The 16,882-nt window shown below is 44.3% G+C and overlaps 1 protein-coding gene across 1 annotated transcript in view; it reads right to left on the bottom strand.

The window, feature by feature from the left end:
• Positions 1-3,270, bottom strand: part of LOC137439778 (uncharacterized) — a 48,274-nt gene extending 45,004 nt beyond the window's left edge. Inside the window, exons 1-3 of the mRNA XM_078767978.1 lie at positions 3,191-3,270; positions 2,566-2,742; positions 829-903 (exon numbers count right to left, since the gene is read on the bottom strand). Of these exons, the coding sequence (XP_078624104.1) occupies positions 829-903; positions 2,566-2,742; positions 3,191-3,266 (328 nt within the window). The 5' untranslated portion in view covers positions 3,267-3,270. The remainder of the gene's footprint in view (positions 1-828; positions 904-2,565; positions 2,743-3,190) is intronic.
• Positions 3,271-16,882: the final 13,612 nt, after the last annotated feature.

Here is a 16,882-nt window from a genome sequence, read left to right on the forward strand (position 1 = left end):
ATTACTGGCTCTTTAAATATATTTTGCAAATTGTCATCGTTTCTTCGATCTCCATTTTGTCATCATGGGCAAAGCCACAGCTGCCGTCTTGGGTTTCTTATCTTGTTTTGTTGTGGATTCCAAAGCCCTTCCAGCACCCTCTTGCAGTATTGGCCAGTCATTGCTACCAGGCAGGACATTAAACAACCCAAAACAACTTTCTTTACCCAAAAGCACCGAATTCCATTCCCTGAAAACAATTATTTTACCACAGTGCAAAACACTTTCACCCACAGCACAATTAAATGTTAATACTGGTTTATAAAACTCTGGTGAAATAATACAATTAATACATCTGTAACAATCAGCACAAATGCATTAATAGTGTGAACCCTCATCCTTTTACCAAACTAAACAGGAAGCCAAACCTCAGCAAAAATGCAATGCAAACCTCCCAAGCAACATCTTAAAAGAAATATCAACTGCAACTACACTGTCAGTGTCTTGTCAGTTGTCAGTGTCTGTATTACTGACAAAACATTGTCAGTGTCTGTATTACGTTGCATCAGTGAGGGCAAGCGTCTTGCAGTGGACTGAAATACGCTGGTCTAAAGGTTTTAAAAGTGAGTGTATAAAGCAAAACATTTACATCAACCTTTACCTGCACACATACGTACATCAACTTCCTGGTGATATGATGAACGAAGCCAACAAACAATGGCATGCAATAAATATCAAAGCATATGCCTTCTTTTATCCCAACAAAGGGTTAGCAACCAAAACATGAGCTTCCCTTGGCAGATCCCATACCTCATTCAACATCTTGCTGATTTCATCCATTGGACTTACCATTGACAGGCTGCGGAGAATTTCTGGCCTTTTCAGAAGAAACTTCAAGCGACTCTTCTTTAATAACATCATTAACTGCAGAACATGAGGTAATTGAATAAATTGCAAGAGTCAACAGCAAAGAATGACAATCAAGTGATGCATTGTAGAATTAGATGACTAGAAACACCGACTCCCTACAGGATATACAGGAGCAAGGGGGGTGGGGGGGAGGGCTGTCCAGGAGCACATTATGAAGTATGATAAATTCACCCACTGCTTATGCTAACCACCAAATGTTGAATAAAAGTAAGAATCCAGGTTGGAGGTGTCCATCCCAACTTAATAGAATGTTCCTGTGCACACCCAGAGTACAACCACCACCTTTAAAATTATTTCGTTCAGCAGTTTAGGCGTGCATAATATACAGAGCACGTTTGGAAATCAGACAAATCGTTTTTGAGTCCACACGTTTTTCCTACAGACATACTATTATAATACTATAAGTCACTGTAACTTGTAACGTACTCTCCCACCGGGTTGTGCTAATGTGTGTGTATATGTGTATATATATACATATACATATATATACATACATGTCAGTATGCCAGTCATTACAAAAGTTAGTAATGCCACTGATATTATTTCTCATTTGATTACATATTTATCCGCACACTTTTTATGGCGGAACCGTAGGGAAATGCCGTCTAGAACAGCGTTTGTCTGTCCGTATTTCCCCACAAATGTACACCAATCAAAGTTGAAGATCAGGTCACATGACAAGGATCTGGAACCAAGATATTCTAGTTTTGTATTTTAAATTTTCTGAAATTTGTAGAATTAGTTTTTCACTTGGAAGATGTGGGTTACGATGTGTAAATAAAGGTGGAAAAAGTCTGATTTAATGCAATTTAATTCCAGGCTAAAAGGCAGCAAAAGGTTTATATTTTAAAAGGGGTTGTAGACTTTCTATAAGCACTGTATATTTATCCATAACACTTCCAAACACCTCCAGTGTTTGCATCACTTGTACACCACCTTATATAACATGTCCAAGGCTGCATCAATGGCGATAAACACTCAGAATACCTTTTCATACGACATTTTCAATCATTATTTTATTTTGATTGAGTTTTATAAACTTATTGAACGAATGAAAATGAATGAATGATCGTTTTTAAGGCCATTTTCCCCGCTAGAGTGGGGGATAGCCTTGCGGGCCCCATGACAATCATGGTTCCCTGTTTGAGGCAATGTTTTTATGGCCGGATGCCCTTCCTGACGCCAACCCTTAGTCGCCTCTTACAATGCTCAGGGATACGGTGTACCTATTCTAAACCGGGGTACACACCGCGATCATTCATCCCAACAAGCTGGTACTCAATTTGCCGACCTCGGAAGGATGACAGGCTGAATCAAGCCCCCTGGCGTTAATTCAGCGATCGACCGGGATTCGAACCCAGGATCCTCGGATCCCAAGCCGGTACCCTATCCGCTAAGCCAACACCAGGCTATAAACTTATTGAACAAATAAGTTTAATAATTTACCGAGAATCCTGAGATCCCTGCCTTCGGACTAAAGGGATAATATATCAATACCAATAACTGAACACTGCGTGGGGTAAGGTGTTCTATGAACTCTCTATTTGCCGCCGTGAAAGCATCAATTACATGAATAATGTTGGCAATGTCACGTTAAAAACGACTCTTCTGGGTTTGTCTGACTAAGTGTTCACAGCTTGAGGTACAAGAACACACCACGAACTGATTTCGTCTCTTCCTGAGGAAGAGTGCTGTGAACATCCACGATGTTGAACCTGAACCCAAGATTGCGGACAGCACCAGCTGGACCCTCGCTCTCTCCTCCAGCACTGCTGGATACGCAGCTTGTAGAATTCAGACCGTGAGGGCGGCTCGAGGGATCTTGGGTCATCACTGAGAAAAGAAACTATCATCAGGGTTGTGAACAGAACAAAGAGGCCCATTCGGTGCTGCACCCACAACACAAAATGTTCTACCAAGTTAAGCCCAATTCTCTGCTCTTCTACATACTCACCCAATTATGATAATCAACCTAATCTTACAACAACATCGCTATTAATCTCCGTTCACACTATTTTGGTATGGTGGTGGCACACAATGACCTTCTCATTTCGCGACGCGGTGGGAACCTCAAATAGCCACACCGAACGTCAACATTCAACGAATGGAGGGGGGTGCTTCGAGATGCAGCGCCCAATGCCGGGGCTGCACAAGGTAGAGTTTGAAAATATTTCGCTAAAACGATACTAGTAAAACCACAGTACAGAAAGAACACTGTATTCCAAACACCACAACACCAAAGAACACAACACAATACCCCCACCCTCTGTGAAAAACCCACCAAGGCTGTACCCAAGGCTGCAGCACGGTTCTCCCCTTCTTCCTATTTTCCTCACACCGATATCGAATACTATCATGAAGTCAATCAAAATTAAATATGTATATTTAATAATACATATATATATCTATATATAAATATTCACAGCAATAGATTCCATTTGAGCAAATATTCTTGTAAATCTATTTATCGCCGTCAGAATATCTGCTTCTAACTATACCACCAGGAATGCTACACCGAGCACAAGCAAATAAAACGGTTCCTCGCCACCTCGCCACGGTGTCCTCAGAAAGGCCATTCCAAAAATTGACCAGCCGGTGGGTAAAGAAGGCTGCTCTTATCCTGCTGCACGCCGAAGTCGTTACCAACCTCCAGGAGTGTACGCGAAGGTGAATGTCTGTAGACATGGCTGGCAGTTGTTCAAATGAGACGTTGAGTTCAACCCGCAGGATTCTGTAAAGTGTGATCAAAAAACTTCTCAGCCATCTATCCTCAAATGGAAACAGATCCAATGCATTTGCAAGGCGTATCTTGTAAGGGAAGCGTGCTTGCTCCTGCACCATGCTACCCTTCCAGGTGTGCCATGAATTCTTGCTTTAACTAGGACGGCACTCAGTGGAGAGCATACCTCCACCTGGTTGGCCAAATCACTCAATGGTGAAGAATCACTTTAAAAATTATACTAGCTGGATCCGGATCTTCCACAAAATTGAATCGATTCTTCATTGTCACACACCCAACCTGTCCACCAAGTTTCGTCCAAATCTGTCCAAAACTTTTTGAGATATCCTGCTATGTATCGTTTTTGGCCCTATCTCCCAATGGTGAAGAATCACTTTAAAAATTCTAGTAGCCGGATCCGAATCCGGATCTTCACCAAAATCTAATCATTTCCTCTTTGTGACATACGCTACATCTCTGCCAAATTTCGTCAGAGTCCGTTCACAACTTTTTGAGATATTTTGTTCACAAACGGAAAGACAAACAGACAGACAGGTGTTAAAACATAACCTCCATCCACCTTTGGTGGCAGAGGCAACAAGCGCTCAAAAACCTTGCGCACCTCTGAAGTAAGGCTGACTGGTCGGTAATCGGCCCGATCTTGTTTATCACCCTTTCTGAAGATGGGCGATACATGCACCTTCTTCCAGTCCCTCGGGAGACTCCTAGTGTGCAGACCATCGGAAATTTGGGGTGCAGACCATCGGGCCCAGGGGATTTGTTGGGATCAAGGGCATGCAACTGTTTTGCGACTCCACGTTCTGTGATGAGGACCATATGCAGAGTGTGATCAATGTTCGCGTTTCTCTGGCAGCTCGGAAGACCGGGAATAGGACCTACGCGTTCCTCTGTAAACACTGCGGAGTAATGATTCGCAAGACATTGGGTCTTCTCCATGTCTGTCGGGAGTGAGGTACCTCTGTCATTGAGTACACCTACCCCCCCTCTTGTGAGGTATATTTTCCACAGAAGTAGGTGTCGAGTTTCTTTGGGGCCTTTATAGCCTGTTCTACTAGGTGGCTCTCATGCTGTTTCCGTGCCTTCATATGGCTTGCCTTGAAAGCCCGTTGTGCAGCCTTGAAGACTGTATAGTCTTCTGGGTTTCTGTTGAGTCGATACCACCACCATTTATTTTTCTTTGCCATAAGCCGCTTTAGCAGGTCCCTTGACATCCACGGTAAACTAGGACATCTGGGTTTATCCTGGTGTAATGGGACATATGTTGCGATTAGGTAATGGATGCGCTCTTTTACCTGTGCACACAACACCTCTATTGTGTCTCGTTCACAGAGGTCCCACACTCCCTGCTGCATGGAAATGTCGTCTGCCCTCCAAGTATTCCTGTGGCAACTGGATTTGGGTCTGGGAGCTGCACCATCTATGAGCTGTGTCCATGATAGCAAATTGCATGGTCACTATTCCCCAATGGTGGCAGCCATGGGTCCATCCACGTCACAGTCGTCTTCAGTGAAAACTAGGTCGAGGAGAGATGGCATGTTCCCAGCAGCATATCTAGTTCAGTTGGCTCTCTATCATGCTGGAGGAGTAGCTCCTCAATTGCCAGATTTAACAATTGACTGGGGAAAGCATTCTGGTAGGAGTCCATCGTGAGCTGGTCCCAACTGATGTGGGGGGTATTGAAGTCACCCATTAGCAGAAAATGATGGACAGTGGCAATGTTGCCCAACAACTCCCTCTTAAGGTTGCTGTCCTGCTCAACTGTGTTGCCTGGTGGCCTGTACACAAGGCCAATCAGTACTTTTGACGTACCCTGGACATAGAGGTTACACCAACGTGCGTCAGTGTCCCCAATAGGTGTGGGGAGCCTGACTTGCTGTAGATGTGCATGCTGGCCAGGCTATATAGAGGATAACACCACCACCCCGAGCCCGGGTTGTACAACAACAACAACAACAACAACAACATGCATTTTAAAGGCCATTTTCCCTACTAGAGTGGGGGTTAGCCTTGCGGTCCCCATGACAATCTTCTCCATTTTGCCCTATTTTCTGCATCTCTCCTTGTTAACCCCCTTGCCCGCATTTCTTCTTCCACCATCTTTAGCCAAGTCTTTCTCGGTCTTCCCCGTCCTCTACTTCCTTCTACATTCATTTCCATCACTCTTCTCAACCAGTCACTTTCATCCTTCCTCAACACATGACCAAACCATCTCAACCTGTTCCTCTTCACAGCATCAATCACAGGCTCTATTCCCATCATCTTTCACAATTCATCATTTGTCTTCCTCTCTCTCAACGATACTTCGCACATCCGTCGAACCATTCGCATTTCCACCCTTTCCAACCTTCGTTGCTGCTCTACGTTCATTACCCATGTCTCGCTCCCATAAATCATAACACTTCTCACACATGCAGCATACACCTTTCCCTTCAGCTTCAACGACACTCCCCTCATCATCAGCACGCCACTCAGTTCCCGAAACTTCTTCCATGCACATCTCACTCGAGCAACCGTTGCCGAGTCTGATCCACCTTCTCCATTCAGCATGTCTCCGAGGTAGCAAAATGTTTTCACACCTTCCAGCTTCACGCCGTCTCCAAGATCCAACTCAACATTTCCTCCATCTGCAGCTCCCTCTGTGCACACCTTACATTTGAATGTAGCTGCCACACTGGTTAATGACCCTCTCAGACCACTACATTTTTGATGAACCCACTCAGCGCACATTGTACATTGAATTGAGTTCACTCCGACACCCTTCCTACACACAGCACAGGGCCACTTCCCCGTTCTTTCCACCTCACCACATGCTTTACCACTTGCCATCGTCACCATCACTTGCCTACAAAGCATGTAGTAGCCAGGAATAGCCTCTGCATCCTTGATGTCATCAGTTAGCCACGTTTCCGTAACTCCTAACACATCTGGGGTGAATTGAGCAACCAACGTTCGCAGCTCATCCATTTTGTTAAACAGACTACGTGCATTGGTATGTGCCCCGAGATTTTATGAGGGGATGGTTTTTTGAGCCACATGGGCCATGTCAAGCCGTGTCGATCTTTGCTGCTCTATAATTATTAAACCTTTCTTGTTTTCAACTTCAACAAACTCATAGTCAAGTGAGTAATAACACATTATTGTCTTTGTTTGATTGTATTCTGGTCGGTGGGTGATGTCTGCATTTTGACCTTCATAACGGTTCTCATGATGTAACTTTCGCCATTATTTTGTGATGAGAATTTCTCCTTTTCTCTGTTCTGGATTATGATTATGGCTTGGCAAACATCCAGTGGGTTTGTTCCAAGCGAGAAGTTGGTGCTGGATTGAGCGATAAGCAACGTTTTCACCCGTCTTGTTTGTCTGTCTCTGTGAACAGGATATCTCAAAATGTTGTGGACAGATAAGAACGAAATTTGGTCGAGAGGTTGGATGTATGTGGAGCATGAATCGACTTGATTTTAATAACGATCCGAATCAGGATCCGGATACTATAATTTCTATAGTGATTATTTACCTTTGAGAGTGCCAAAATGATATACAGTAGAGCATGATATATCAAAAAGTTGTGGATGGATTCAGACAAAACTTTGTGGATGTGTTGGGCAAGTGAGAAGAACAAGCCAATTAGAGTTTGGATGTCCAGATACACCCCAGATCCCAGCCAGACCCGACGACAGCACCTCACTCGCACAGCCAGACACCAGGTGAACCCTCTCACCCTCCCCCCCTCCCAAACCCCCCCCCCCTCCCAAACCCCCCCCCCCCCTCTTCCGTACGACCACGTGCAAAGTCCTTACAAGACTGATGGCATCACAAATCAAGAGATTGAGACACAAACAAGCATCCAAACAGCAGCTGACATTGAGTCTCAGCAACCCTTTTGTCGGACAGTGGAATCTGTACATTGGAGAACTGGTCTCTGTGTGTCCATAAATCTCTCGGAAGGTCCTTGGGAAAGAAGGTGCGAGTTGTCGTCCAGTGACGATAGACAGGGCCAAAGGTGTAATTGGGCCTCCGTATAGTTTGTGGCGTAGACGCTCGTCCTCCAGCTCCCGCACTGCTTTGTCTGCTACTGGGTTATTGTTGGGGTTTTTTGTTCTACCGAGCTCAATGGCGATGCGGTGTTCTTGTAGCACCTTATCTCCTCACAGGGCGGAGAACCCAGGGGCAGGATCTGTCCGTATGACAGCTTGGGGAAAAATCCAGTGGAAGAAACCCAATGCACAATTGAGGCAGAGCATGCCTTAAGGTGTCATGGCATTCGTTGGCAATGATGCAAGCAGCTGTGTAAGATGTGACACACTCTTGTAAGACTAAAATAAGTTGTCACTCACGTTTGACAACATCAGCCACAAATGAGATGCTGACTACCTCTGGAGGGTCATTTGAAGACTGAGGAATGACGGTGTGCAGGATGCTCTGCAGAGCACACACATATGGCAGCTAGTAGTGACCCGTTCAATAGAAGCATCCATGTCAAGTGCATAGAAGTATCGGTGGGTGACCGATTTGAGTTGATGACGTGACGGGTGACAAATGCGTAGATGGAGGGCGGTGATAAGGCCTTCCAGGACATTTCACAAAATGATAATGCATTCTCTGGAGGGGCCAGAGGCTCATCCCACCCGACGACTAAACCATCTCGTGCAATGGTAGCAACTCGGAGGTAGTGTTTGACATCACAAATGTTGGTAAGCCTCTTTGAAGAGTGAGTACCTTTCAACAAGTGGGCATGTGTGCACCAGGGGTGGGGATATTCAGATTGGATATCTAGCTAGCCATGCTGGCCTGCTGGTGAAAGGAAGTTTTGTTGAGCTTGACACAATGTCGTCAATAGATACCTGGTAAACAGTGGAATCAGAAGTTTGGTGTATGAAAGAACAGACCTGGCATGTGGGGTCTTCACATTCAGGTGCATTATGACTTGCAAAGTCTGATGGAATGTTCACATGTCCAGTTAGGTGTCTGACAGAGACGTGGTAGCAACTGACTGTGGAAAGGAAGGTAGTGACACGTGGACTGGCAGAAAACTCCCCCCTACATAGTTTCTCAGAGGCCTGTACACACGGTTTGCTGTCTGTGAGAATACAAGGTAGGTGTTTGGACTGCACAATGTACGGGTTGAAGTGCTTGATGGAAGCCGCGATGGACAGAGCTTCAATTTCACAGGGCAACCATGTGATTTGGCGACCATGCAGTTTGGCACTGAAAAACCCAGCAAGTTTGAGTTTATTACCACTGGTCACGTACAGGGTGGATGCGATGCCATACTTCTTAACAGCACTGTCTGTAACAACCCTAACAACCTTACTCTCTCTCATGCACAGATTTTTCCCATTTCGTCTTCAGTTGTCATACCCTTCCTCCCATCCATGGTACACGGAATCTTGTGGTGAGGCTGTTGCCCAGAAACAACTTGCCTTCGTCTCCTGGAAGGCAAATCCAACGGAAGGAAATCTCATTACCTTTCACAAAGCCGGAAACAAGTGTGTGTCCACCCTCAGGAGAGCCAGGAAACTATCTCTTTCCGTTCTCAAGACCGAACTCTCTTATCTGTCTCCCTCTTCCAAATCCTGGTGGCGCCTGGTCAAATCTGTTTCTGGTGTTTGTTCCCCTCCATCCCCTCCCTTACCTTAAATGGCTACACAGCTGACCCCGCACGTGAAAAAGCTGAATGCCTCAACTCTGTGTTTGCTTCTAAATCTTGTGTCCCAAACCCATCCCTCTCTGTACCCACCATAACCAGTCGTACCCAGCTGCTCCTGGACTCTGTGTCCTTTCCTCCTGACAAGGTGGAAAAGTTTCTGTCAACCCTCGACTCTGATTCTGCAACTGGACCTGGCGGCATCAGCCCACGGGTCCTAAAATCCTGTTCTTCCGCTCTTTCACTCCCTCTCTCTGTTCTCTTCACCCTCTCTTTTGCTCAAGGTCATCTGCCATCTGCTTGGAAATCAGCCAACATCACCGCTTCACACAAAAAGGTGCAAAAACAGATCCTTGCAACGACAGACCAATCAGCCTTCTCCCAATTATCAGCAAAGTCATGGAATCCATCATTGCTTCAGATATGAAATCTTTCCTCTTCTCCAATGGCTTGATCTCTGATCATCAATTTGGTTTCAGACCAGGTCACTCTACTCTGGACATGCTGCTTCTGCTGTCTCAACAATGGATGGAGGTCCTCAATGCCAAACAGGAAATTAGAGCTGTCTCCCTTGACATATCACGTGCCTTCGATACGGTCTGGCACCCCGCGCTGCTCACCAAACTCTCCTCCTTTGGTATCCATGGAAATCTCCATGCATGGCTGGCAGACTTCCTCTCTAGTCACAGTCAACGTGTGGCGCTGAATGGGTTTCTCTCATCTCCTCTTCCTGTTCAGGCTGGAGTTCCCCAAGGCAGTGTTCTGGGCCTTGTACTTTTTCTGGTCTTCATCAATGATCTCTCTGACTCTCTTGAAAATCCTCTCTATCTCTTTGCTGTTGACTCCACTCTCTGCCACTCCATTCCTCATCCCTCAGATCGGCAGTCAGCAGCCTCCTCACTCTCTGCAGACCTGGACAAAATCACAGACTGGGCAAACAAGTGGAACATGTCTTTCAATCCTGAGAAATCTCACACTCTTACGATGTCTCTCCGAAAAGACCGACTGGACAACCCTCCCATCCACTTTCTGAATAATCCTCTCCAAGAAGTTCTGTGGAAGATAAGAGATGGTGGTGAACAGCTGTTTTATAGACCTGGAGGGAGGAGTGGGATTGAAGGGAGTGGGGGAGTTTGTTCCAGAGGCGGGAGAAAAGAGGAATGAAAGAGTGAAGGTGAGCAGAGAGTCTTGATTTTGGCATTTTAACCATAAGAGGGTTGCAGGCAGAAGTTGTGCGACCTTTAGGAATATTTGGGGGACAGAGCCCAGAGAGAGCTGGAGGAGCAAGGCTGGAGAGAAGTCGGGAGAAGACAGAAAGACCACCAACCTGCCTGCGGTGAGTAAGTGAAAGGCCCTCGGAGGTAGCTTCATCACGGGAGATTCCAATGATTCTTAATGCTTTGGTTTCAACAGCGTGAAGATGAGCTAGGTATGAGGCAGGAGCACCAGCCGAGAGGGGAGAGCAGTATTCCATTGAGCTGCGGATGAAAGCCTTGTATGTGGTGAGGAGCTCAGGTGTGCCAAGGAAGGACTTCGCACGACGGAGGATGCCCAGTCGGCGACTGGCTTTGGAGGCCAGATTTGAAATGTGGTTTTCCCAGGAAAGATCATGGCAGATAGTGAGACCCAAAAGCTTGAGTGACAGAACTTCTTGGAGAGGATTATTCAGAAAGTGGATGGGAGGGTTGTCCAGTCGGTCTTTTCGGAGAGACATCATAAGAGTGGGAGATTTGTCAGGATTGAAAGACATGTTCCAACACTGAAGCATCCAAGTATAGACAAAATGCAGCAACCACTCAGGGTGTTGACCTATTTGATGAGATTGCAGACACATTCCTGCAATACCAGGCTGATAATGTAGACCATGCCAGCAGAACGCTTGATGACCCAGCGGGTCTACCTCCAAGTGCAGGCCTGGCTAGGCAACAACATGGAGGCGACAGAATGGGGCTGGGTGCTCTGCAAGACCCAGCATGAGTCTATCTTGAAGCCACACAGAATGGATCAATTTGCTGCACCTGCATCTCTACTCAAGATCATTAAATGCAACTGTACTGGAATGTGTGGCAAAAACACATGCCCCCGCAGGAAAAATGGACTCAAATGTAACTTGGTGTGTGGTCACTGTAAAGGGATAACATGCACAAATGGGCAAATTCATGATTCCAGTGACACCACTGACTAATAGTGATGCACTGTGCAAATTTCAGATAAGACATTATAGGTGCAGACAGGCATGGTAGTATTAACCTTAATCCAACAATTAAAGTGAATAAGAACATGTTTTAGAGTTCCATTGACATTTTTATTTTGTCATCAACATTGAATATATAGATGTCAGGGGTTTGAATATGCTAATTGATAGAGATTTCTAACCACTTTCTAACGCCGTTAGTTATGTACATGTAGATATACTAATTTTGCATTTTTCGTCAAATCTTGGTGGCCATTTTGCATTTTATGAACATTGAACTTGAAAATTACGTTCCATAACATGTATATGTATATGCTGATATGAATAGACTCATCATACATGTTTTTATCTTGGCTGGTTCTATATTAGAAATTTTTTCCACTTTGGTTAATTTTGATGGCGGCCATCTTGGATTTGGCCTATTTTCAGGTAGTTCCCCATGTCATATTTTGGTAAACTTTTTTTTTGTTTAAAGTAGAGGTATCAAAGAGGTGAAACCCATTGAGAAACCTTTTGTACAAATTTTGTTGAACATCAACTAAAATGGCCTTAAAATGCATGTTGTTGTGTTGTTGTATCAACTATTTAATGACCGGACTATAAGGGGTCTCAGCAGTCTAAAGGGTTAAAAGGTACATTTCAATAGTACTTAATTAATAAACACAAAAAAGTACACGACACATGACACACACACGACACACACACACATACACATACACCGAGACAGACAGACAGACAGACACACCATAATCCATTTATAGTAGAAAGCATTTTCTACATCTACACATCTAGCAAACCATGTAGGAAGTCATTCAGGTGAGAAGCCTGACGAGTGCTCCGTTTGTAAGAAAGCCTGTTCAATATGGGCAACGACAGACACATGTGGATTCATACTGGTGACACGAGCCTTACGAGTGTTCTGTATGCAAAAAAGCTTTTGCTCATTTTAAAACTCTGAAAAACCACCGTTTAGAGGCCATTTTTCCCCGCAAAGCAGGGGTTGGCCTTTTTCGGGAACCGTGGTTGTTGTTGTTTTTTGGTCCCCTTTTTGAAGCAATGTTTTACGGCCGGATGCCCTTCCTGACGCCAACCCTTTTTGCCGCCTTTAACGAACAAACAGGGAATTACCAGTGAACTGGTACTCAATTAGCCGACCTCGGAAGGAATGAACAGGCTGAGTCAACCCCCCTGGCGTTAATTCAGCGATCGAGCGGGATTCGAACCCAGGATCCATAGGATCCTAAACCGGCACCCTAGCCGCTAACCCAACACCAGGGTATCTCTCTCTGAAGATACATCATCTCAGATACATCATCATCTCATCATCTCATAGATCATCATAGATCATATAGATAGATAGATGATAGATCATAGATAGATAGATAGATAGATAGATCATCTCAGATACATCATCAGAAGATGATCAGGGTATCTGAAGAAACTCTGAAGGTACACAAGATAATTCACTCAGGTGAGAGGTAAAACAAAACAAGCAAAGCTGGCAGCAAAGGCCGAAAGAGATCCATTAGTGAAATTCAATGCAGTAGCATCAATGAACCAAAAATACTTCACCCAGGAAAGAATGAAGGAAATAACTGTCAAAGCAAGACAGGAAGGATTTGGAGACATAAATGGGATGACCCAAGGAGAGAAAATGAACATGAAGAAGAAAAACTGAACAAAGAAGGAAAATTGGACCTCATTGTGAGCAATGGACTATCCAAACGAAAAGGTATGAGAAAAGAAAGCGTGAATACCTGGGAACAGATATTCCGAAGAATATGCCTTGATGAAGTTAATTTTAATCGGGCAGCACTAAATTCAAGGAAAAACATTTTCCTCTATCAGAAAATATTCCAAGAGGAGGAACTAAGAATAAGAGATGAACAAACTGATGAGGCAATAAGAAATAACTGGTCACCTGTAAATGGCGAACTACCATAGAAGGAGGAGGCGGTCCGATCAATGCCACAATGGAATGACGGGACATACGTTTGGGATGAGATTCCCAGAGTACAAACTTCCAAAGAAAAGGAGCAACCAACAGAACTCAGTGGGGCTGCACAGGAAATAGAACAGCAAGAGAGGAGAGCAGAAGCAGATGGGATTTCAAGTTTAATTACAATAACAGAGACAGATTGGGCAACAGATTGGAGAATTGAATCAGGAAACAAAATTGGAAACTCCACAACAGGATCAAAGATTGACAAAAGGAAATGCTGTAGCAACACCCGTAGAGAAAGAGCAACTCACAGTTACTAACTCAGCTCAAATAGCACCTTTGCAAACGAAACAAATAATAGCAACAAAGACACATCACAATGACGAGGACAATATTCGACAATAACAGAACAAGAAAGACGTCACGCAGAGCACGATACTTGCAAAATCCAAACCCCCTTCCCCCTCTCCGCACCTCCCCCCCCCCCCCCCCCAAAAATTCTGCCATGGATACTACCTCACTTGGAAGTAATGATATGACGTGATATCTTACAAGGTGACATCCTCCTGTTTTGTCTGGCTCTGGACCCACTGAGTAACCTCATCAATGAGCAAGGACACGGATACAATATAACGTGCAACAGAAAAATGACCAAATAACCTGGAAAGGTGACACGTCTACTGTACATGGATGATCTAAAACTCTTCGCACCGAATGATGACAAATTTGCAGATCAACTCAAACTAGTAAAGCAGTATTCGGAGGACATTCAAATCGAATTTGGTCTTGACAAGTGTGCCAAATGCGCATTTCTACATACAACACACACAACAACACAATATCTCAATCGATGACAGTACAACAATACAGGAAGTAGAAAAAAAAAACCTTCTCTCCAATGAACAAAATCAATGCTATAAACCAACTTGCAGTACCAGTATTCCAGTATAGCTGTGCAATTATAAACTGGCCTCAATCAGAAATCAACAACTTAGACACCAAAACAAGGAAACTTCTAACTATTCATAAGATGTTTTGCAAAAACTCATGCATTCCGAAGTTTTACTTGCCAAGACGAGAAGGAGGAGGCGATCTGATGGAGCTTACCTAAGTGCACAGAACAATGTGTGCAGGACTAGCGGAGTATGTGAAAACGAACAAGATTTGTACACAAGCAAAAAAACAACAAATCAGAAAAGGTATCTTTAATCCATTTAGCAACAGACCTCCAAAAACAAGTGCAAGTGCAGGATACTACACAGGAAAAACGAAACAGAAATAAATGCAGCCTCAATGATATCCGAAGAAAGAAGAAAAAGTCAAACTACAAAAAGAAATATCAGCAGATATACTCTGACAAATGGGTGAATGACAAAAGAGCAGGAAGATTCAAAAAAGAGCTTGAGAGAACAGGGATTGACAAGGAAGGCTCATTGGAATGGCTAAGAAGAGGTCAAATTAATTGGGATTAAGAATTAGTCATCATAAATGCCCAAGACCAGGGACACTACACTAATGACTTTAAGAAAATGGTGGATTGAGCCAATCAGGCAAATGCAGGTTTTGTGGAGTAGAAACAGAAAGTACCAGTCACCTCCTTTTGGGATGTAAAAGACTCATGTCGGAACAGTTGTACGCAGAAAGACATGACAGCATCTGTAGAGTAATCCACTGGCACATCTGTAAACATTTCATCATTCTGCTTCCAGAACAATCATGGAAACGCAAACCAAACTTGATCCTTGAATATGAACATATAGTGCTCACGCATGACAAGATGATCCCATCAAGTGTGGATATTGCAGGCGGAGCATTGCGTCTGGACATAGTGCTCAAACACAAAAAGGAAAAGATGGCATTGTTGATCGATGTTTTGGTTCCCAATAACTTTGGACTAAATGCTTCAGAAACCAAGAAAACGCTCAAACACCAGGATCTGAAAAATGAGGTCAAGACGTCTTGAAAATTGAAGAGAGTTGAAATTGTACCAGTGATAGTCGGAACAACAGGGATGATCAAGAAAACCCTTACTGAGCAATTAAAAAACATTCTGTGGAATATCACTACAAATGAGCTACAAGTGGAGGCTGATTAGGCTGTCAGAGGTTCAGTGAGGATTCTAAAAAGAACCATTATAGCTATGAGAACGAAGTTTCACAATCTGGTTCATGAATAATGATCCTTTACCGAAAAATGAAGTGGAGATTTTGAGTTCTGGGAGAACTTCCTCACACCTTTTAGAAAACCTGCAAATGGAGATATCCAACATGAGAAGCCTTATGAGTGTTCTAAATGCAAAAACAAGACCAAAAGTCTAACAGCGGCGTAGCCGAGCTTGTAAAATATTATAAACCACGAACACACATGATTAGCTTTTTAAACAGTCACTAATGCTGTTTATAACATTAAACAAAGAAATTTGGAGAAATCCAGGAATTCATGAGGTAAGTTTTACTTACAGAACTGAGCGAAGATCTACTGTAATCTACAGACTTGGCATTTAATATGGAATATATTTTTTTTCTTCAGTTGGGTTTACTTTCTTAACTCAGTATATCAATCTGGGGAGTTTCTTTTACACTTTGGTGATTTATTTGTTGAAAGAACCATGTCACTGATTGTCTGTCGCAGCAAGAAGTCAACAACAGGATTATATCACAGGTGGCATGGCAAAATGTACGGACAGGTGCATTTGATGATTGGCTTCACAGTCGGGTATACAAGGGTTGTTGCGTTCTGTATTAGTGGAAAACAACTGCTGCACGTCTCCAAAAGTTATTGCCGCTTCCTCTGGAGATGGTCCGTCAACTCGACAATGCTGTTTGTCATGGAGTGGTGGCTTTACGAAATTACGGCATGAAACAGCGTGCTATTGCTCGGCAGTATGGCATCACTCAAGGTCAGGTGTCAAAGATCCTGAAACGAAATGCTCAGAGGGGTGTCCCTACTCCAATACCGAGGCCAGGACGTCCCCGCAGAACCACAACGAGGGATGATCGTCAGCTGCACCGGTTAGTCCGCAATGGCCGTACCAAGTCAGCTAATCGGCTTAGGGCTGAGTGGCAGCAACTGACAAATGTGCCTGTATCCAGAAGGCTAGTCAACCAACGACTGGTTCAAGCAGGCTATCGTGCCAGGCATCCCCTGAGAAAGCCACGCCTGACCAGGCAACACCGCCAGCGCCGATTGCAGTGGGCCAGAGAGCACCGTCAATGGCAGCCAGGACACTGGAATCACGTGATCTTCAGTGACGAGTCTAGATTTCTGGTCTATCGTCAAGATGGCAGCATCCGAGTGCGCAGACAAGTACATGAAGCCTACAACAAAGATTGTATAGTGCCAAGAGTCCAAGCTGGAGGTGGTGGGGTGACCGTTTGGGCTGCTTTTCATGCAGGGGGCAAAACTGACCTGGTTGTTCTGAATGAAAACCTGAACCAGTTCAAGTACAGGGCC

This window comes from Myxine glutinosa, chromosome 14 (assembly GCF_964187855.1).
Source record: "Myxine glutinosa chromosome 14, kmMyxGlut1.1, whole genome shotgun sequence".
Taxonomy (NCBI): Eukaryota; Metazoa; Chordata; class Myxini; order Myxiniformes; family Myxinidae; genus Myxine; species Myxine glutinosa.